At 47.8% G+C, this 23,682-nt stretch overlaps 1 protein-coding gene across 6 annotated transcripts in view; it reads right to left on the reverse strand.

The window, feature by feature from the left end:
* LOC112573284 (tetraspanin-18-like) overlaps nt 1–23,682 on the reverse strand; it is a 110,632-nt gene that overhangs the window by 8,039 nt on the left and 78,911 nt on the right. For 5 of the 6 annotated variants that reach the window (XM_025253507.1, XM_025253505.1, XM_025253506.1 and 2 more), the window contains 7 exons: nt 4,521–4,643; nt 4,046–4,246; nt 2,432–2,506; nt 2,190–2,309; nt 1,818–1,911; nt 1,415–1,563; nt 866–949 (listed from right to left, as the gene is read on the reverse strand). In XM_025253507.1, coding sequence (XP_025109292.1) covers nt 866–949; nt 1,415–1,563; nt 1,818–1,911; nt 2,190–2,309; nt 2,432–2,506; nt 4,046–4,246; nt 4,521–4,643 — 846 coding nt within the window. Of the gene's footprint in view, nt 1–865; nt 950–1,414; nt 1,564–1,817; nt 1,912–2,189; nt 2,310–2,431; nt 2,507–4,045; nt 4,247–4,520; nt 4,644–5,823; nt 6,799–23,682 lie in introns of those variants that run through there. The other variant, XM_025253503.1, reaches the window with a different exon arrangement.

Consider the following 23,682-nt stretch of genomic DNA (forward strand, 5'->3'; position numbering starts at 1 on the left):
CAGCGGTTTCATTATCGACTTCCCCCACAACCTCCCCAACAGCGTGGTACTACGGCGGGACTTTTAATAAACACAAGTAACACCGCTCGTCACGCCACCTTGCCAGCTCGCCCAGCCCGATGCCAGACATTCACTGCCGCCATTTCCGCTCCGCCCGGCCGCCAAATTGCGTCATTCCGCGCGGAAGTTTCAATTGGCCGAGGCTTGAAACGTGCAGATACGCCAACGGTAAGCTGGGTCTGGAGGTCCTAACCACCGAACGCGGGTACCCCCTACCCACAACCGTTCTGGGAAACTGTTAATGACTCGTGGCTGAAATAGACAAAAATGAATCCTTGGTAACGCATGATGCCGACGTCCGGCACGAGGACTAACGGTAAGGGGAGTGGGGTGGGGAGATGTGGGTGTGTGTCGGGGGTGGAGTTCAAACATTCCTTGTTGAGGACTGCTGTAGCCGGAGGGCGCCATCGATGGCAGGTGTGTTTGTATGCGTTAGTTGTCTGAAAGCCGCGGGGTGTCTGCTCGTTCTGGGTGCTGACTGCAAACCTGTCACGACCTGTTAAAGATGGCGCCACCATCGATTCCAGTGTAGCCTATCGACAGTGACAGCTTGAACTTTGTGATCCTGACGTTCCGGGGTCATGGCGATGACGACCTAGTGACACTAAAAGCTCTATGTCTGCCACTGACTTGCAGTTTCGGACCCTTTAGGCCAGTACCTATCGTTTATGTACGTACATTTCTTTACTCCCTAAGCCACTGAGCCAGTCTGAGCTAACATTCAAAGCTACACGAAGCCCATACCCTGATCTCTCTCCAAGCGAGGGTACATGCACTACAGGAGCCCGTGTCTGTGCTCACTCACCAGAAATATTGGAACGACCGCAGCCACGCAGCCCACCACAGCAGAGTAGGTTTTGAGGTAGTCTATCAGCTTGTCATAGCAGCCCTGAAACACCACACGAGACTGTGACACTCCCACAACCTTTGACCCCACAGCCCAAGTTACTATGATGGCATGTTATAAATAGCACACATTACAGACCAATCCCACATCTTCTTCCTCATTTTAAGGATAATTGGCAAATTGGAGAATAACTATCTTTTATCTCGAGTCTAATCATCAATCATTACTCATCAATCCACCTCCTCCTCCTCCTCCTCCTCATCATCATCATCAAACCTACACTGAAGCATGTCTACAGCTCGTCTGTGATAGTACCGAGGCGCATGCACCACGAGGGTCAGCTGATAAGAGCGCCATCCCACCAGACTTGACCACCTGACCAGGCAGGTGACCTGGCACACCCGACTCTCACGGCACTGGCATCTACAGGGTCGTTACCTGCGGCAGGAAAACCGCTGCACCAGAGGCTGCTCAATAAAAATGGAGGGTTAGTCACAGAAAACTCACTGTTGTGTACAGGTAAGGGTTTATCTCCCGATGTTGCTCCAAGTGTCCCTTGTAGAAGATGGGCGGCCCGTCGAAAGGTTTGAGACCTGTGCACAGGTGTATGTCCCCCTTGGCACAGCAACTCTCCGGCACCATTCTTCTCTCGGGCTCTGAACACAAGAAGAACTCTCTCAAAATGTTTACAACTCAGATGATAATTACACTTCACATTGCCTCCATGCTTCCACCAGATCACACTGTTCACTTCTATGGCCGATTTTGTTCAAAAAAAAAGCTAATATGAAGGTCTTTCCTTATTAATCTTAAAATATTTCATACGAAACCAGGAAGGTAAAATTATTGAGTATACAGGTGAAGAGCTGTCTAGCCAAGAAATTAGTATACAAATAGATAGCAGGCTTACTCTGAAGTTCCTTCTTGTTCCATTGTGTCTGTGTTGAATAGAAAACCCAGGCTTCATCAGAAGTGGTGTTGCCTGCTACACCACAGCACTGTAGCTGTTAGACAACAACACATAAACAAAACTTAGTTGCTTTGAACATTATTCTAACGAGCAGTGATTTAGATACATGAAGTTGCAGGGGACCGGAGAGACAGGAGAGAAGGAACTAAGAGGGGGTTATTCATGTCTTACACCAATTATGCAACTAAGGGAAAAGGAAGAGGAAAAAAAAAACTAGGGAAAGAGGTAACCACTTTGAGGAACAACCTTGTGAGCATCAAAAGAATGTGCCCGAGATGAGATGTGAACCTAGAACCCTCGAGCGCCACTGACCTGTCTCTGCATGGAGTCCCAGGACTCGGTTATCCGCCGGTTCTCCGTGTTTGTGCGCACGTCCACACCGTAGTTGATGGCCAGCGTGTTCTTCATGCGCCCGCGTATATGATCTGCTATCTGTGGACACAGGACAGACTTCATGATGGGGATGGACAAACACAACCGTTCTCACTAAACAAAAATGCGATGTCACACGACAAACAGGACCACACATCCTATGCACACTCAACACTACTCACCACTCCTCTGAAGAAGAAGGCCAGTCCACAAGCTATACACAGGAGGATGAGGACGATGGCCAGCGTTGTGCCATACTGAAACAGTAATGAACGGTAATGAAACACAGTAATAAACGGTTAATGAACGGTGCTGTACCACACTGGGGTAGAGAGAAAAAGAAAGAAAGGAGGAATTTGAAGAAATGAATCCCGTCAAAAGAAATTCAACAGGTATGTGCCGGGTGACATCAACTTTGTAGGGCGATAACTCCCACGGGTACTAAAGATTTCTGCAGATGGCGGTGTTCACTAAAGTGTGATTTGAGAAGTAAAACATTCCTTGAATACCTAAACAATCTACGCATATCTAAGCAATATTTGCGGCTACACAGAATCTGAAACAAAACGAGTAAGACTGGGATACACAGCGACCTGTCGTGCCAGTCTTAACACTCGCATCCTGCAGCCACCCAGAGAGCAGCGACTATCACTGTCTTGCTGTTATTTAAATTATTTAAATAACTGTTATTTCCGCAGAGTGATTCTCACAGCTTTTTGCTTCTCCAGCTGACGACTGTATCACAAAACTTCACAAGGCCGATCACATCGGTCCTGACAAGTCCAGGATGCTTTCCAGCCTTTCATGTGAACAGCCTTCGCTCACAATGTTCAGTGAAGCGTGGAAGTTTCCGATACAGTAGCTTCTCCAGGGCCTCACTCATTGTAAGCCCATCAGTGTAGTCGTCTATGAACTCAGGCCAAGGCAAGCGTGGTGCAATTTTCTGCTTCAAACAATCTTCAAACAGCCACCCACACGCGGCTCAACCGCCTCACCGCCCGGCGCCCTAAGAGTCGATTTATTAATTTCCTTCTGTTCACTGCTGCCTGAAATTTAACAAAGGCGGTCAGCAGTGTGTAGGTCTCTAGTCAGGCTTCCTTGGACCTGCTCCTCCGACGAGAACAAATGCACTGTATTGACCTCATTCCACGGAAAACAAACAGCAAACATCGAGTGGGTCGGGAACAAATCGTGTCCACAGACAATGCGGCTCTTATCGGCTGTTGTATGTACACACGGCAATCTAACTGCGCCAGACAAAAGTATTTTACATACAGCCTCAGAGATTACCGGTCTTTAAGGGGGCCCACTCCTATTACTCACATTAAGGTCACCTGCCACATGTTAAAAATCCGCGCACCGCCCTCGTGAGACTTGAATGAATTGGCTTCTTGTAATTTGGATATTAAATCATCTCAAAGGCCACTAACAGAAAACTTTATTTCGATCTTAACACAAGGCACCCGGCCGTTACTGTATTAACACAAGGCACCCGACCCTTAATGTATTTGTGATCGAGTGAGAAAAGAGAGCTTAAATCTCTAAGGGCATGATTTTTTCATATTTTCTTTTATTCATCTATTCATTTTTTATTATTACAACTGCAAATATTGTAACAAATTATTTAGCAATATTCCCTCTGCTGCTGAGAGACAAAGGAGAGAGGGTGGCGTGGAAAATGATGGATCTGAGAGGAAGAGGCTAGGAGAGACAGGCAGGTAAGCACACAGACAAAAAACAGAAATACAAACAGAGGAGACAGGTGGGAGGGTAGAGGTGAAAGGTGAAATGCTCACAAATGAGAGGACACACTTGTCCTCGCGAATAGTGCCACAGCAGCCACAGAAGGCCAGGAGAGCCACGGCGCCCCCGCCTGCGATGAGGAGGTAGGTGGTGACCTCGTACAGCTGGTTGCCCACGATGGGCGTGACATTGCGCGCGCCGAAGTCCGTCACCAGCAGCCACACGCCCACACCCAGCGCTCCGCACCCGATGATCTGCACACAAACAACCATCGCTCACAGCTTCTGCATCTGCGGAAAGGGGAGCTAATACTGTTATTCACACAGCCTCACCCACAAGCATCACCAGGTTCCACTACAACACGTTGCAGAAATGAAGTTCTTTACCCAACAGGAAGCGAAGCAGGCCACCCCGGGTACTCACCAATACCATCTTGTAACAGTAGTGTGCCCTCCCCACTATTCACCAAAATATGAATGATGTCCCCCAATATACAAAGGAGAGTGGTGTCCCCCTCCCAGTACTCACCAGAATACAGACATTGTAGCAATGAAGTGTGCCTCGCAGGCATGTAGTACACGTATCGTCATGCTGACGGCGACGAGAGGCCGTTGAGCGGGTAGATCGGGTAGACCGTTGCCGCTTCAGAGGCTGGAACAGAAAAAAAAAAAGCAAAGGTCACACTAAGCGGCTTGTGACAAGAAAGACAGTCATGCTTATGTAGCCTGAGTTCACCAGCTTAATTTTCTAGTGGTTGTATTGCATCATCAGACTCCCAGCAGATGGTCAATGACTGGCCCGAAAACCAGCATCTTACACGCGGATATTTTATATATAATCGCTGTTAAGTACATCCAAAATTTTTTAAAAAATCCCACTGTCTTCTCACGTATTCTTTCCTTATAGTAATACAGTAAAAATTGTTTTGATTTAACTTGTAACTTGTGTTAAATGATTTATGAATTATCTAAGATGGATAGAAAATAAGGAGAAAGAGGGGAGAAAAAAATGTGGAGAGAGAGTGTGTGTACAGCTAATAGCCAACAAGTAGGAACGAATGACACAAATTAGAAAGAAAACTCCAAAACATGGCTGCAATGAGATACACATAACAAAGAAATGAAAGTGCTGTGTAGTGGGTTAGCACGGGCTGCACAGACCAGCAGGATAACTTCAAAAAATCGCCCTTTCCTGCCTGACATGCTATAGATGTGTATGTGCGTGTGTGTGAGCGTTGGCTCTCTGCGTTCACTGTGGAATTTGTTTCTCTCTTAGAATACATGATTCGAGATGAGCGAGGCATTAACAGAAAACTGTCAAATCACTAAAGTTTCCGTTTTAACACAGTTTAGACAGAACTTGCTCGCACGAACATTAAGTAGTCTAAAACCTTGGCACCTACAGCCTGCTGAATAATTTATAGTTCAACAAGCAAACTCTAGCTCTACAATCAGTTCAGTAATATCCAGAGCAGTAAATCTGTTAACTGACAGTGCAGTTCAGTAAGTAAACTCCGGCCTGGAAAGCCACATTAATCACTTCCGAGTCATTAGTGCAAAAGCCGAGGGAAAAACATGGCTACCAAAATGTAATGAAATTATAAAAAAAAATCAGAACACGAAACATAATGGCTTAATGGCAAAGAACAAAACTATAAGTCTTGTATGTTATAGTATAAAAAGAATATCCTGTTTTTCACGATGCCTTAAATAAGAATGCAGACCATGGCTTAGCTGATGTATCAAAATCCCACCCTCTTCGGCTTCTCTCCCCTAATGTCAAAGTAGTAAAGAACTTCCTCCCATCTACCCGCTTTTCGTCAAACACCCACCCTCGCCAGTTCCTCGATGACTTCAGGGGGAAGGAACTGACGCCCTGCCGGTCCACGGCGACGCCGACCTAGACAAAGGTTAAAGGGCATAGTAGTTGTGCCTCTCGCGCCAGGTTCTGACGAAGACCTTCAGACAGGCTGAGGGACACTCAGCGAGGGACACAGACGCCAGGAGCTCGTGACCACGTGACAGAATCCACTCGCCGGACAGCAGCAGCTCTCAGTATGATACAAGTCCTCCACACAACAGGGGTCAAAGGCCACTACCTCTCCGTTCCCTGCTCACACTGATGTGGCTGTTGAATCTTTGGAAACATCAGCAACAAACATCACCAGTAATCCAAAGCGAAGTTGTTCACGTTGGGAGGAGAGTGTGTGAATGCACTTTGCACCTGGAGCAGGGGTGTACATTTCCTGCACACCCTAAACAAAGCAGCACCCGTATTCACCGCCAGACAGCCGTGTACCCACAATGTTATTCCCCGGCACAATACTCCTTAAGTAGCTTGAACACTCGTCGTGCTGCCAGCAGATAAGCATGTCCCTGCGCCTACACACATACATATATGGAACAGGTCGCAGAGCTTTTTAATGGCGGACTTCGGCCACCTGTCCGACCAGTGACGCCAGCTGGCCAACCGTCAGTTCTGACGCGCGCGGTGCCCCAGCCAACGCCAGCAATAGCTGTGTCCTTCACCACCACCCGACATCTAGTCGTCTATTTTCATCGGCACCCGGCGCAAAGCGTGTATGTGGAAATGTTCATAACTCTTGCCCGCACATGTCCGGTGAGCTTGTCGCCGCCACAGTACACAGTTACCTGTGGTGACCAGGTACACGGCACCTATAGCCTTATCACAGCACACACCGCAGCCACAGGTAAGCCACAAGCCGAGCAGAAGAATACTGCTCTCACCTGCACAGCTCTCGAGGTCAAAGCCACAAAAAGGCTGAAAGCCAGGCAATGGTCTACCTGTCTACCTGTCTACCTGTCTCTGTAAAGTGCAGACCCACCGGCGCTTCACGGGGCGAAAAGTTCCCGTAGCTGCGCGCCCTCCCACCACCAAGGGTGCACACCGAGCCAGCGCCAGAGGCCAGAAACTTGCTTCAGTTTCTCTCACGTACTCGGGTTCTTGGCACCGCGTGCAGGAACAAGTTGGGGTGGGGAGGGAAGGGGTCTGCGAGAGGGAGCCGAGGTGGGCTTCCATGCAGCAAAGCGCAGGTAGATAATAATCCACACGTCACGGCAGCGATACAAACAGCATCTGACGATGGACATGTGGTTGGTGTCGCCATAGCGACAGTCCAGTCGACATCCTCCACAGTTCCCGATCGGGTAGATAATATTTGCCTGATAGTTTATTCAGCTTTAACTAAACCTCTCCCTCCTTCCAAGATATTTTACTCCCCAAGCCAGAGAAGTCTGACAACCTAACGGAGGTGATTATGAGGAGCAGACGGGGACTGATCGTGACTTTGTCACGTGACCTGACACCGGTCACGGTCTCACGTGCTAAAGCATCGATGAGCTCAGCATTCCCCTGGGCAGACGACTGTTGACTAAACATTTCACGCAGGTGGCGCTCAACAGTTTCCCAGAGTCCATCCACGACACCGCCACTGCCCGCGGGGGGATCACCAGACACACAGCGACAACCACGACGACTCTGTGCACTCAGCCGCAACATCAACTAATGGACAGGCAACTCTAGCGAACAATAGGCGCAATCACACGCGATTATCTGCCCCGTGGCAAGGACGATGGTGCCGGACACGAGTCTTGGTGCAGAACTAATAATTACAGCACCAAGGTAACCGGCGGTAAACTGTCCCTTTGTCTTTGATCATGACGACACCGCGTGCCGTCACACAGACCGTGACACTCCAGTGGAGTGCATCCTCAGTGGTTTGCACTCCGCCATCATATCGTCCACAGTTCTGTGACTTTTGTGATAAAAACCCTTTGAGGTACAACTATAAATAGACATAACCAGGAGGTCTGCGAGTACATACATGAAACAGATGTCTCAGTTCTTGGTATTGAAAACACACCTGTAAGTTGTCTGCGTGAGTAATAACAAAGCTAGGACTTGTCTGTGAGTAAATACACGGTAAAGAATTCTTTGTGTGAGTAAATACACTGCCATGAGTTCTCTGTGTGAATAAACACATTGCTATGAGTTTTCTGTGTAGGTAAATACACGGCTATAAGACTTACAGAAACGAATTAAGTATGCCAGGTGTCGCTTTTGTGTCGCTCTTTCAGGTCCGCGGCAGATGATTGAATGAAAACCTACACGGACACACTCACAAACACACACACTCGACCATTACACTTCTGTTATGTCAGTCGAACCCACACAGACACCGCACAGTCTAGGCCAACTTGGAACAACTTTCTATTATATTTTATATATCTGTAGACAGTGTGTGTGTGTGTGTGTGTGTGAGGACTTTCTATATGGACACATGCAGCTGAAAACAACTCACTCCAATACTGTTAATAATGTAACTGCCACGTAGAAATTTAAAAGAATGAGGCGCTCAGCTTTGTGTTGGTAATACAAATACACTGTGGTGTGAGGAGGGAAGAAAGGGAGAAAGGGAGAAGAGTCGTGTGTCTTGTCTATCCAAAAGGTGAAACGGTAAATGTCTGTCTAAAGGGAGAATAACGACAAATGTCTGTCTAAAGAGTGAATAATAAACAGTAAACGTTTGTCTGAAGGAAGAATAATGACAAACGTCTGTCTAAAAGCTGAATAATAAATAAATGACAAGGCCCACCCCAAAGCTTCTCCCACCTGCCACACACTTTGCACGATCTGGAATGGCAAACCTGCGCACGTGTGTTGGAAGAAGCGCGTGCTCCATTTGGCGCCGTTAAAAAAAAAAAAAAGAAAGGAAAAATTGATTTGCAGTTAGTGATAACAAGGCCAACACTTATTCACGGCAGCGAACATAATGAAACAAAATCAAATAAGTATTGTGTGAAGAGAAAGAACGCTCCGCCATTAACCGATACAAAACCACAACAAAACTTGCTGCTTGCCTGACAAGGATTTCTCCACAAGAAAATTTTTTTCGTAGGAATACGGTGTGAAACAGATCATTCTTCGCCACCCTCTGATTTCGGTTATGACGATATCGTTGGTTGAATGATTACCACTGAACATGACATTTGACCTTCTTTACCCAACAAGACCAGAGGGTTTACGAATCTGTCCACCATTATACACAGAACTAATAAGTTGCATGGCCGCCACGAGCTAATCCAACACAAAAGCGACCAAAATATATAAGGAAAGAACTATTTATCCGAACCTGTTACCGGCTGCTGTGCATGATAGAGAGACGGTAACGAAGCAGGTCTTAAGAGCCTTTTGCCGGCAAAGACGCATTCTTGTATTTCAGAAGCAATTATCTGCAGTGAAATGCCTCTAGAGGTGCACTCCCGTGCCCACCAGCTCTCGAGACGTGGTGGTGGGAAACAATTTGGAGACTTCACGCGCCAACACGAGACTTGAGGAAGAAGGTGACGAGGAGAGGGACGAGTGTTTGGACGACGCCTGACGCCTGACGCCATGGCGCGTGCCGCGGTCCTGTTTGTTCTGCTCTTCAGATTTCTCTTCTGTGACCCGCCGCAGCTTGAGATTGCGAGCCTGCTTAACTCATTATATGCTTTGTGAAATTTTACACTTGGTTACACTATACACTCTTCACACCTTGTGTCGTATTACACTCATCAGCCTGTGCTGCACGCCATTTCGTCACATTCCCTCGTGTTTTCTACTTTCTCTACCGTTCTTCCTCAGCCAACCCTGTTTATTAAAAAACAAAACAAAAAAAGTTCCTTGAAAGCGACCTCGGACGGCTCTACAAGCCGCTCAGACTCCTAACTTCTGCTCAGAACACTCGACTGAGCTTCAACCCGAATGGTAAAAAGTCTGGCAGCGATAATAACACGATGCTAGGCTGCTGGAGCGCGCCTAACTTCTAGCAGCAGCCCTCGGACCAAAAAGAATTTTTTTTTAAGACGGACAGGAAACTGAAACGAGAGGTGACCACAGGGGGTCACGCGACATGTCACGTCTGCCTACGGTCTGGTCTGATTACAGAGGGCGACTACATACATTAACATGCTAAACACATTTATAACCACGATGCACGCTGTTGAACACGTGACCATGTTTGCTGTATTGTATCCAACCCTCATCAGTATGGCAGTATTTTTAAATGACATTCCTGTAGAAATTCTGCCGGTCACGCAGCCGACAATTTTTTGAATAATGAACCTTAAATGTGATAAACATGTTCTTGTCATGGGAGCCATACCATCCACATCTGTTTTACCCAGTCGCCTTGTGTCTTTTCGCGCTTCCTTTTCTTGCTTATCAGCGGAACTATCTCCGAGCGCTAGAAGAAATAAGCGGATGGATAATGAGTTGGCTGCTATTGGGAGGGGGGAAACATCCCGTGGAGCACTTCACTGACACGGAAACGAGGAATAATAAAGTTGCATGTGAAGCACTGTCTTGGCTGTTAGTGTGAGCAATCACTCGGTGCCGTCTGCATCTCGATACAATGAGGTGCACATATACAACTAGCTGGTGATATAGATACAAACAGCTCCATGTTGTGAGGCTGTTCAGTATCCGGTGAGATCGATAACAGCTTGTGCACGTTGAGTACATTCTTTGACAATCACCTCTTTGCTTCTTCCTTAAAAAAAAAAAAGAAAGAAATGTGCGACGAGATGCGGTAGCTGCGCTCTCGGTGGAGTTCTACAGCCTGTGGCCAAGGACGATAATGAGGCTGCGGTGACAATAACTCATCCCAAGCGAGAGCTTAAAAAATGAAACCCTGAGATTTGTGGCTTGTGGTGGGTTGACATTTTCACCTTCTGTGCGTGCGTGCGTGTGTGCGTGCGTGCGTGCAATATATCTACACTACACAACTGAGTCTGTGAGGACAGTAGGTAGCGATACATCAAAGACAGAGCAAGCAAGGAGGAGGCAGACTACGAGACTATCTGAAATCCTTCTGTTGAACAAACTTTCGTGCAGGGCGAGAAAAAAGCTGACGACTCATTAGCTGACAGTCGTGCCTACACCGTGAGGACGACAACAATGATTGCAATCAATAATGTCCTACGTCACCAGTCGACGTGTCTACGTCACAGCAACTTCCGTCCCCACCCTTCCGCCAATCAAACCTTTCTTACCACCCACAGTATAGATTGTTTCCGGTCATCCTGCAATCACGCACGTGCACGTAACTACACATGCGTGCACGCGCTGAAGGGCAGTTTGAATTCCTGGCCTCCCTATTCTACCAGTGGTGGACATGTTGTAGCCGCAATGTTTGACAGAGTCCGTCACGATGATGGCAAACTGTAAAGTGAAACCTGCTCACCCCTCTCCTTGCCGCTCACCCACCATTTGCCAGGAGGCGAGCGAAGCCAGGGCCAGGAGCGGTATCGATCTCACGTGCCTCTAATTCCTGCGACTGATTAGACAAAATCACGCGGGAGACGTTTATACGCTCCTAACCCCTCTAGGGCTCTGCCACGGGTCACCTGCAGGCCTTTCTCTGCGATGGAGGGAGCAAAGATGAATGCAATGCTGCAGACTTTCTTTTAATGTGGAAAGGGTGAAGTTGAGGCTAACGGAAAAAGGTTTTTCATATTCCCCACGAAATGCTTTTCCGGCATTTCTGGTTATCTCAATGATGTGCGAGACTCGCGAAGAGAAAAAAAATTAGGAACTGGCCATAAACCCAAAAGAGAAAATATCAACAAGATTTACTGATAACAAAATAAAGCTTACATCATTATCCTATATGCATACCTCGTAATATTTATCGATTACAAAATAATATGTCTCAGATATTGTCGTAGAATTTATCAATTATAATATGATGCTTATCTGTTACAACACTGAGGAAGAAATCCCGGAAAGGTCCACACAATATAGTTTATTAACACAAAGATTTCTGGGCAAGCTATGCTCCTGCAATTTATAAAAATGGAAATTGACGGTCTACTCGACAAATGTCAGTAGGTGAACCATATAATGAATAATTTGTCTGGGCGTCGCACGTCACTCCAGGCGAACCACCGTGCGATGTTCATGGGAATCCTGAGCGACAGCACTCGATGAAGTCCCTCAATCACACCCCACCCCTACACACCCACCCCTACCCACACACCCCGGGGTACCAACATGGCGGCGACTTTCGGGAGGACGGCAATCACTCCACGGACACCGGACAGTAACGGCCAGCGGAACGTGTGACGAGGTGAGTGGTGTCGGCCAACTCATGTCGCACAGAGGGCGCTAGGAGATCGACAATCAATAGCATGTGTCAGGGTGATGCATTATCACCTCCTGCAACTCGTGCCCAGGCTAATTACCACGAGAATGCAGCAAACTCCAGAGCTGACTCAGTCGATAGTTCCAGCCTCGGGTGCCCTTTCTCGCAAGTAGGGTAGAAAGAGAGTGTATTGAGCACATCAAGCATAGCAGGAAATCACCCGGCATGCACCCCAAATATCAGGAAAATCAACTCAAGGAAATAATGCTTCGAAATCTACTGGTGCTGTTACTAATTAAAGATTACAGCAATTTTCTCCTCAAATAAAAGCAGCCCCATGAGACTCTTAATCTGGTGAAGGAAACCTTGGATACAAACAATATTTGTATGTAGACTACAGCCTGCAAGAAGACATATCTCTCTCTCACACACACACACTGGGAGCTTGGTGCCACCTAAGTGTTCCCACTGGCTGAGCAGTAATCACCAGACGACTCAAAGGTCAGGACAATAACCGAGGGGACGAGGGACGGAGGAATGACGTCCCCTTGAACACCCGACTTCCTCCCTAAGCCATGTCACCGGCGAGATTTTAAGCCCGAGCGCCGTGCGGTGGCCACCACAGTCATCAGCGATATTGAGTCAACGGCCAACTAACTGCCAACCCTACCGCACGACCAACGGCAGGAAATGAGTTACTTGGGGGCCACGTACAGCAAAACAGACAGACAGACAGACCCTGGCTCTTGGGCTGTCCGATCGAAATACTAATGTAAATATATATACTCATATATAGCAAACAGTGAATGAGTTGTTTTCAATATATTGTTTCCAGCAATAACGGCGAATACAAGACACCACCAAAATGGTCGTTCATAAAGAAGAGGATGGGTTGCCAGCAACTCTGTCCGGACAGAGCGGATACTCCACTAAGCGGGGAAACTGTCCTGAAACACCGCATAAACCACAGGCAGGGAAAAAAGCACACACCGTTATTGCCGTCTGGTTAACCGCAGGATCAACTTCACACAAAACTAAATCTTTATTATGGTTCCCACCGTCTGGCTGACAGCACGGCGGCTGTGACCGACCCATTACTGGCTGAAATTGGCCGCCCAAGCACGGGCACCTCGCTCTCCAATCAATGAAAGCCACGTTCACTGGAGATGAAAACACGGGCACGGCGTTTAAGGGGACGTCACTCACTCGCCCACCCACCCCCCAGGCCGCCAAGTACCGTTACTAATAGTCTCACGCCCGGAAGCCATCTTAGGGGCAATGCTGTCAGCCTCGGGGATAAGCCCCGAAATAGCGATTGTTGGCCACAAGCACACCCCAGTGTGGAAAACTTCATTAAATAAGAAAAAAACTTTTAGTATCCTGACTGATAAATATGTAGATAACCTTATGTTGAGCAGGATGATGATCGTATGGTGATACAAACTGACCATAACGCCCGTTAATTCCCTAAAAATTTATGAGACTTTTTCTGTGTCGGCTTTATGGGGTACACTACCGCCAAACCAACTGCTGCTTCTTTTAGAGGTATTGTGCTCACCCCACCGACCAATTTCTCCTCGGGAATAAAATTTCCGCCAACCCAGGTGTCAACTCTGTTTTAAACGGTGGAGATCCTCCTGGACCTGTGACATGGAAATGTCTTTGTACTCCGACTGCCAAGGCCTGTGGGAGAGGGGCTGGCAGCTCCCAATCTTATTTGCACAACTGGCGAACGTGGCCTATGCAAACCTCCCAGCGTTTGCTTTCTTGACGAACCTGCTGGAAACGTTTTGCGGAGTAATTCAATAGCTGCGACGACATCCCGGTCCACCACCAGCACCGGCGCCGGCACCAGTGGCCGCCCTGCGCCACCAAGGGTTAGGTCAATACAAGGAGTTCCAGAGATCAATGTTATGAAAACAGCAGCAGCCTCGCCACAGTATCATTTCCATTATTGGCACGTGTGTATCTTATCAGCTAGAGTAAACACCATCCCACATACCACAACACCACCTCTAACAAAATAAAAACACACTCGTGTCTGTGTGTTATTGTTCGCAGAAAACGCCACAAAAAATAGTTTAAAAATCGTACGGTGCAACACACCAGCCAAAACTCGTCGTTGGAGATTTTCGCCAAAGCTCGGCTTGACTGGAAATAGCACAATGTCACGAGTTATGCTTCCCGATAACGGAATGTTTCGTTTTGAAAACACTTCGGTAATTCTCAACAGCAGAAAAAAAATCGAGGAAGGAACCAAGAAGAATCCAGGGGAAATCACTCTCGAACGTTGTCAAAGCCACTTCCCTCCTTTAAAAAAAGTTTAATTAGATGGAATGCGCATGTCTGCATTATTTAAATAACAAACATGTCTGCTTTATATCAACAGCAACACCATTGACAGTAACACTACCTGCTGGAGACAATAACATTAATTTACCACTTCCGTGCCAGTCACGTGGTGTAACCGGCCACAACGGTTACTAATGACTGTGTTTGGATCAGTGAACCACTAACACTGCGCACCACCTGACCTGCAGGCGACACCTAGCGGGCGGGGACAAGGGTGGAAAACACAATCAATGGACGGCCAGGTACCCGGTTCAACAGAAATAGTAGCGCAGCGCCACCTTTCATGCGTCAGAGCGTGGCGTACAGCACAAACCGGCGGCGAACTATCGAACACCATCGGCAGCCACGACACTGCTGACGTCATCAGTCTGGCCTCGCCGCACCGTGGCGCTGCAACGTGCTTACTCGACACAAATTTCACCGGCGATGCACTCGAGTTTCACATTCCTCGCAATCAATGCAAACAAGTTTCACAATTCCTCGCAGCAAAGTATTGTGTTGCACATTCCTATAGTTCTGCTGCTTCTCACTGTTACCTCCCCTGACGCACGGCCTTGTGGGAAGACTCGCTACTCGTTGTAGTTACTGGTCATCAATATGGCGCCCGATGCTGTAACCGAGGAGATGAACTGACAGGGTAATAATGATTAAGAGACACGATGGGTGAGCTGTAAAGTTCAGTCAGCAATGTGCAAACACGGCATATAGTCTGTTGGAACCACATCAGGGGTCGACAATCAGTCTTCTTGCGCCACTGAACCAGACACGTGACATGCCCCTGACACCACTGTGCACACCACTTGCTGCACTAAAGTCGTGCTGTGACTAGGTTCCCAAATAAAACCTAACATGGTCCCCTGGTCACCTGACTGTCTGACAATATGTCAACCTCGTTCAGCCCGCACGCTCGTTATGAACAAAAAATAGGAGCAGTTGTGCAACTGGTAAACATTACGCGTGTAAACAACACCGTGCATCTCCATGTTCATGCTTCCGTGCAAAACTTTCTTAATCTAGTCCGTAACAACCAATATTAACCGCACAGTATGTCTTAGAGCTACCAGCATCTGAAAAGATGAAATATTGAAATACCAAGCTTCTACCAATCATGTAAGTTGTTAGCTCAGCCGGTAATCAGAGTAAACAACATCAAATCAACAAAGAAGGTAAATTCTGATAAGTAATTCTGCAATGTATACTTAAAAAAAAAAACACGAAAAAAAAACCTGCAACTGTTTATAAACACTTCTTACTTTTCTGGCCTCGAGAGCAGCAGGTCCTTCTTCTGGAAACAGCTTCCTTCTGGCCATCGTGCTGCTTCTGTTCAGAGGCTGCCTGCGCGCTAGTGACCACGAATCACGTGATGTCACACGACGAAAGGTCACACAGCCGCGCTCTGGTCTCGAGGCAGCGAAATGTGAAGACGAGGTGCAAGGAAAAAAAATATCCTTGAATTTGTATCCTTTGGCCTCGAGGTCTTTGACTGGTGACGAACTTACAGCGTCCTTCTGAACCTCATTGGATACGAGGCTGTTGCCCTATATTCGGGATAAATCTTGAAGCCAGCCAGCCTCGGACAAATCAACAGAAATTGCACTTTGTCTAAATCATTGCCTACCAACATCCATTCTACGAGATTGTGTCCCCCTGTCCTACAACCAGGTTCCACCTGTTCGAAACACTCAAAAACTAAGTCAAACAAAATCAACAGCGGTTATTACCAGGCCAGCTCGCCAACAAGAAAACATTTTCGTGCACGTAGTCTTGTTGCATTTTAGTCCTCATATCTGCATGACCGTTATCTTTGCTCCGAGTCTCGTCATCTCCGCGTGAGCAGGTGAATGCACACACGTGTGTTCATACAGGATGTTCACAGGGTGTTTTCTTCTAACGACTCCAGTCCCGAATCTTTGAAGGCGGCGATAAGCGCGCGACAGTCTCGCCCAACGCGACGCTCGAGCAGGACTGACACCACCGCGTCTTCAGGGTTTTGTCCTCCCTCCGCCATCCCCCTTACAGCTTGAGCATGCTTAGAGAAGGGGGGGGGAGGGCGAGTGGAGGCAGAAAGAAGAAGCAGCTTACACACGAATAGTGTCTGGCAAAAGCCTGTAGCCGGGCATTTTACACGTCCACACAGGCCGGGCGTCCAGCCCGCCTCCCGCTCGATACATGGCGATGGGAAAAAAGGTTGACGATAGCCGCTGGGCCCCTGGCTGCACTCTGGACAGACGAGGGCCTTACAGCCTGCTGGTCATTTCCGCTACGCGGACCACCGGCCAATCCTGTGACCACTATCAAGGCCGCGAACTCTGGTCCCCCTTTGGGAACAGCATGGACTCGAGAAGAAACAGAGAAGGCTTGGGTGGGCAACGGAAGTAGACGTCAGTCCTCACCATTTATCGATCCATCCATCCACCCACACACACAGAGTACTGTCAAGATTCCAGCACCACAGCCATCAGAAGTGATCAGCGTCAAAGAGGTCAGCAACAATGATGCCAAAGACACCAGGCCACCGAGTTTAATTTTGTGTGGGTCTGGAGTGACCTGCTACTCATCCTCCTGCCAATAAGACACTCGTCAGTAGTGACAGAACAGTCAGCTTGTGAGTTCGAATCCACAAAGCAAACTATACAGCCCTAGTGTCTGTGCAAAGTTTTTGCAGTCACAAGCTTCATCAGCAATCAAGTGTCCCCGGCAAGCGTGCAATCAGGTGTGAAATCGGTCGATTGAGACGCGGGAGATCGAAGGCAGCACTGTCATTTTGGAAATTTAAAAAAAAAAAAAACTTGTCGGTTTCCGGTTGTCGTTATCGCTGCACGTGCAGTGCGTTGTCTCTCAGCCAGTGCACTCGGATGTGCGATGCCAGAAAAAGAGTCTTGACATCTTTCAGCCTTAATGGCAGCCTTTCCTAAGTCGATTTTTGGCGCAAATCGTGTCCTGGCCTCGAACTATTGACTGGCATCGCATTACAGCCCCCTTGTGATTATGGGCAATGTGGGAACTAAGCAGCAGACAACGAAGTTCCGTCACATCCATGTTGAAAAAAAAAATTAAAATAACGACACAAACAAAACTTCAGGCGTCTGCTAGCCTGCCAGAGAACTCACAGTCTTGGTGCCACTCGATGGCTAGTCGAGTTCATGTTAGTGGACCGAGAATCTTTTCTTTCTCTTGACAGCAAGAATCAGTGGCAGAGTTTTGTCTACTCACAGAAAGGACTGTTAATTTCAATATCAACTGAAAGATGAACAAGAACAAAGAAAATAATTTCAGTTGTTAAAACCTGTGTGATCTTTTGTAGGTGGGATGAAATGACCCTTGAACTCTGAGGGAAGCATGAAGTCATTTCCTGTGCGATCCCGAGAGCACAAAAGATAAACAGCCAGTCTTCCCTTTGTCAGTCCTCCCGATGCACCCATTCAGTACTTGGCTCGACAGGTAACTTAGCCAACACCCACGTGATTCAGTCCGTAGGTCGCTGAAAGGACTCTTACCACGTGACAGAAAGGAGAGCGTCGCGATGCTCACGTGACCGGACCAGTTCCATACGATGCCGAGCCACTCTTCCCTTCTTTCGTTCAACGAAAGCAGATGACGGGTGTGATAAGTTTCTTGATACTTCCTTCAGGTATTTACATCTCGAATACCTCAACGACATATTATCACCACTAGGGTTTTAAGCGCTAACCCTGAGACAGGGAAGACATGCCTACAGAAACAGCATCCAGTCTGTGAGGAGAGGCTGAAAAAAAAAAGACTCCAGCCACCTCTGTGACAAAATCTGTTTTCTCCAACCGCTCTTCAAGACTTTCTTCACGGCACTGGCAAAAGCCCCTTTTCCACACTTGTTCGCCCTCTTCCCAACCGTGCCAGCCGTGTAAGTGGCGAGGGCTTTTGACAGTAATAGCAGCTTCCATGAAGAGGCGAGAGGGCGCCAGACAGGAGGCGAGGGGACCAGTGGTCTCGGGGCGGCAAGTGGCAGTAAAGATGACGGTCGACAGCTCTTGCGCTAACCTATCGTGACCTGTCGAGGGCCTTCCAGAGAGCCTGCCACGCCTCGTCAGAGATGGTCGTGGCGCGAGAAAATGGCGGCCCGTCTCGTGCGGGGATGCGCCGACACCGGGGTTTCCAGTCAAGCGGGCAGTTGACTGCTGGATAAAATGGCTTCTGTCGGCGACACGTGAAAACCTTTTAAGCCGCGCAGTGACCGCGCCCTCCGCCAGTGAGGATGAGAGTGAGGGTGGGTGAGGTGAGAGAAGGAGGACTGATCGATGGTCACATTTCGGGAAGAAAGACCGAGGGTGTTCACACTGTATATTAATACAAAGCGGCGACTGCAGGAAAGGTAATAATGTTACTGGGTTTCCTGCCTTGATTTACGGCAACACCTGAAGACTTTTCGAAGCTGAACGAGAGAAGTGGAAGGGTGGTACGTTTGTGCAGCAAGATACCTTTGCCCAATGAACTTCTAGTCTGCTGACATGAAAAATTCCAGAGAAGCAAGGTTCTGTAAGAATGGTCCTGATGGGCGACACACTGGAGGTTTTTGCTGGCTGTCAGCTCTGCCACCAGGGTGCGCTAAAAGACGAAGTCTCGCGAGACAGGCGGGAGACGGGAGCAGGCGTGCTATTGATGGCTGTCACGCCAAAGCAAGAAGTGGAAGTCGTTGTCAGCGAGGACCTCAGGCTGTGTGCTCAGCTGAAATTAAACGAGGCTGTTGGTGTGAAGGGAGCTTCCCTTCCACTCTCCCCCACATTTTTCATTCAAGCTAGCCTCGTCCAGTCACAAACAGAAATGGAAATGAAAGTTATTCCTGGGTCTGCTGGATGGATGACACAGCAAACAAAAATCTTTTAGGAAAAAAAATCACCCGACAAAAACAAACAAACAAACAAACAAAAATAATCAACGTGATTGTCAGAGACAGAGTATCCAAATGATTGCACTCGCTTGTACATTCAGACAGTGGGAAAATCCCTAAAGTCACGTGTCCTGCACTCCGTCACGTGATCATTTTACATTAACGAAAGCGAAATGAAAACGATCGGTTTCATGTACCCCATCTTTAATAATGCTGGAGCAAAGTGAGAAAGAGAAAAGCTAAATTTTCGTTTATGTGTCAAGTCGTACCCGGGATATGTGTGACGGAGATAAGGAAGTCGATTCCCTGTTTCAATACCTAGCTACTTACCTTCCGCCCTCACCCTCCAATCACTCCCAGCGCCATGATCGAGCCTCACCCGCCAGTAAAAACTAATCATTCCGGTTTCTGAAGCAGACAGGAGAACGTGCTTAATAGAGGTGAAGGTGTTAAACCACCGACAAGTCTGATCACTTTCGATTTTCTCAGATAAATCCCTTTCGGCAACCGTCCTTGGCCCCCAAGTTCTGGCCCAATCTTCTGGCTATATCCTCATTTCCCCGACCGCATGAACGGAGTTTCCACAAGGAGTGGGGATGGGAGAGGGGCCAAACTACGGGAGGAGCTGGGAAAGGGTTAGGGTCTGGGGAGACAACTAACCAGCAAATATGTTAAGTGTAGTCAGTAAGCTGAACTGTGAATGACCTTTTAGAGCATATTTTTCGTGCATTCTGATTGGCGGAAATTTCGTCCCCCTGTCCCCCTATTTAGTGTTGGGGAGAGGAGGAATCCGCAGGCGGGAGGGACATGGTGTGATGACGGGAGGAGGTAGGAAAATTTTATATGCAGTGCTATAAAGTTAACTCTTCCACTAAAACATTTTATTTACTCGAATGTAATTTTGTAAACAACGGATCAAGTTTATTGATGTTGGTGGATCGGAGACAGTGAACACTTTTTGAAATATAATGTCACAAGCGATATGTGGGAATAACAAGTGTGCGATCACAACACTAGTCTATGGTCATAGTGGGAATCGATGAATACTAAAAATAAAGAAGAAATATAATAATGATGCTGGTATGTAATAACGAAATCTGTGATAACAGGGTTTAACACAAAGCCAAGAAGCCAACACAAATCCGGAGTCACAAGTCAAAGTCTATGTTAGTTTAGGTGAGCAGTACGACTACCCAGGGTGCACAGCAAGTATCTCCTCCCCCACAGTCCACTTATTGATTGTCCCGCCGACAGCAGCTCCAGGCTACAACAATACAGTCACAGGGGCGGGGGACATCCCAGCAACCACCATCATCCCACACAGCTCTGTGATACCCGGGCTTTGACTGCTATTAAACACCCGATGTCACTCGCCTTACCCTCAGGATTCAGTTATTACAATCACTTATTTTTTTTTTTTTTGTCACCTGAACCCAAACAAGTCTTGGGGGATGGGAGAGAAAAGTGAGGGTTAGAAAAAGAACTAAAGGGAGATTGACAGACAGATACAGGAGCATGTGGAGGAAAGGGCATCTCTATTGTCCCTGACAATTATCGTGTAAACCACGCGGGTGGAGTAAATCCCCCCCGAGCTGTGTCACGTGATCTGGTTTTCCCAGACATGTAAGTCAGTGTGGTGAGACTGGAAAGAGAATATTACAATTGTATGCTTAATAATAATAATAATAACATCAAAGAGGAGGAGAAGGAGATAAGATAAGGCTGTAATTCACATGAACTGAGCTGGTTTGCGGTTCTGGAAATCGAACACAAAGACTGAGGCCGCTGACAGCGGGAGGACGGTAAGCCGGCGGATCCACGGTAACCCGAGCTGTTATACTAAGTGTTCGGCCTCCCGTCTACAGTTCTCAGTGTTCAGTCTCTCTAAACATCGAAGGTGACTTCACTGTGAACGGGGCTTGGTTCGTGGAGCTACCCGGTCAATAGCTGTTGTCTTCCACCTGGCATGACACGAGAAGCCAGAGCTGTACAGCGTCCAGCAGGCGCGGAGTTCAAAGCCGGCGACCAATCATTTGGCGCTCAATCATGCCCTCGGTGTCTGGCATTGCTCAAACAGGACGTGGGGCTGGTGGACACGGCTACAATCGATGCCAACACCGCATGCACGCACGCTGCACGCTGGTGGGACGCACCGTTAACCGGCAAAAGGAAAAGCACCGACAGACGGAGGTCCATCTGGCCGGGGACAGGACGAGTTGCCTCCCTTACATCGATTTACAGATTCTTTCTGTTTCTTGCAAGACCGGGTAATGGGCTAGTGCAAAGGAAATGAGGTTTTTTTTTTTTAAAAAAAAAGAGGGGAGGGGAGACAATGTTTTCATCTTCACAAACTCTGAATGTCCAAGTCACACGGTCTGTTACAGACAGCAAGCTGCAGCTGCGCCAAATAATTCACTTCCTGCAGAGGGAATGCTTGATGTGACTGCTTGACTGACAATGTAAGCGTGCTCGCCTTGTTGTGTGCCAGCTAACTCAACGACCTCCCCCCCGCTTCAACCTCCTCCAACACAAAACTGTTGGGACTGGACCAAGCCTGCTCGCAATAACAGCCGAGAGTTACAGACTCACTGACGCTCCTGGACGTGCTGCAACGGCTTGTGTTCGTCCGTCACTACTACGTGCGTGGGACGCGAGGGCTGGTAAGGCGGAGAGAGGGAGAAGGCATCCTTCCTGTGATGCTGCTGCTCCCCTTTCTCCATCAGCTGCAGCCACAACCACGCCAAGTTTCTGTCATCTGCTGTTTGTGATCAGCGGCTTAGACACATAAGTCGGTATTAAGGTTCTGATAAAATGGACAAATTTGGATGAAAGTTTGCGAAAGTCACGTAAGGTTTTTTCGGTCAAACCGTTTCCCCATGATCGTGACACATAATCTTTCGTTTATACAAAGTTTCACACGAAGGTAGCATAAAAAAAAAACAACAAAACAACAGAAGCCATAGCCACACGTGTTCGCCGATGTAGCCGACAAGGACACGGAGGTGTTCAAGATGTCGCAGCTTGCGTTTCCCAATCTCCTAGCAACCTTGACAGAGAAATAAGTGGACTAAATGGTGCCACATGGTGCACAAAGTGACGGCTGTCCAAGTTAGAAGTCACGTGATGTCAGCTGGTGCCCGGCTGTCAACACTTCCGTGACGCAGCTCCGCTCTTGGACGCACGACACTCACGTCACTTCCGTCCGTGGATGAACAGATGAACAGGAAGTCAGGTCAAGTCATCCATCCTAGTCAGTAAGACACTCAAGACAAGCCAGCATTCTACGATGTACTCTACGTTTTAACAGCAGTTTTTAACCCTATACTCATCTTTAACTCATTCAACGCTTTGTCTATGACAAATTATGCGATGTGCTCAGTTCAGAGTTGTTTCCGAATGTGGCCATTACTGAACAAGCGCACCTGTAACACCATCTTATTTCTTTCCACCGCCGACACAGAGACTCATGAGTAACAAGCCATCCCGACATCCTCCTCGACTCAAAAAAACTTACGAGTGATTGCGGTCAACCCTATCCGTCACGTGACCTCTATGGCCTCTCACCCGTTCAGCTCAAGCAAATGGTCTTGGCTAACTGACAACTATTAGCGAAAAGCAGTTGATGAGGTTTCATGTTTAACATGATTTGCTGGCTTCGACGATAGGGGGGAAAGGGGAGACAGTGGGAGGGATAGGGATACAGAAAAAAAAACACGTTCGTCGCCACCAGCAGGGCAGCATGGACTTGGTGAGCGGCGCCATGTTAATAAGTCCGTCTACCCACAGGGACTCCCCCCACATACACTCCCCAACCGCCATCTCCGAACTGCAAGGGGACGGAACTTGCAGAAAAACGACAGGAGACTACTACTGGCAAAGGTTCTATGGAAATCGTCAGCAAATATTCTGGGTCATTCCTGACTTCAATATTCTTTTTTTTTTCAGACACTCGTGGATGGAGTGTTTACTATTCGCAGTCACTGGAATGAATTCCCGCCGCCTCATCATTCTTTTCCTTTCATCTACCTCACGCAAGAAAGGCAGATAGCAGCTGTCAACCCATCGCCGATGACATGCGAAGAATAATCGGTTCTCTGACATGAACAAGTGTTTATATACATTGTATTTACATACATACACCATACGACAAAACTCGGACCGAGAGAAGTAGAGCGGTCGTAATGTTGAAGGAAACCTTGACAACCAGTCCATCCACCCTCTGCACCCCTCCCACTAAAAAAAAAAGTTACAGTCATCCAGCAATACAACAGGCATCGTGTGATTATTCTTCTGTGGGCAACACCGGGAAACACAAGCTGATAATCAATGTT

This window comes from Pomacea canaliculata, linkage group LG10 (genome assembly GCF_003073045.1).
Source record: "Pomacea canaliculata isolate SZHN2017 linkage group LG10, ASM307304v1, whole genome shotgun sequence".
Classification (NCBI taxonomy): Eukaryota; Metazoa; Mollusca; class Gastropoda; order Architaenioglossa; family Ampullariidae; genus Pomacea; species Pomacea canaliculata.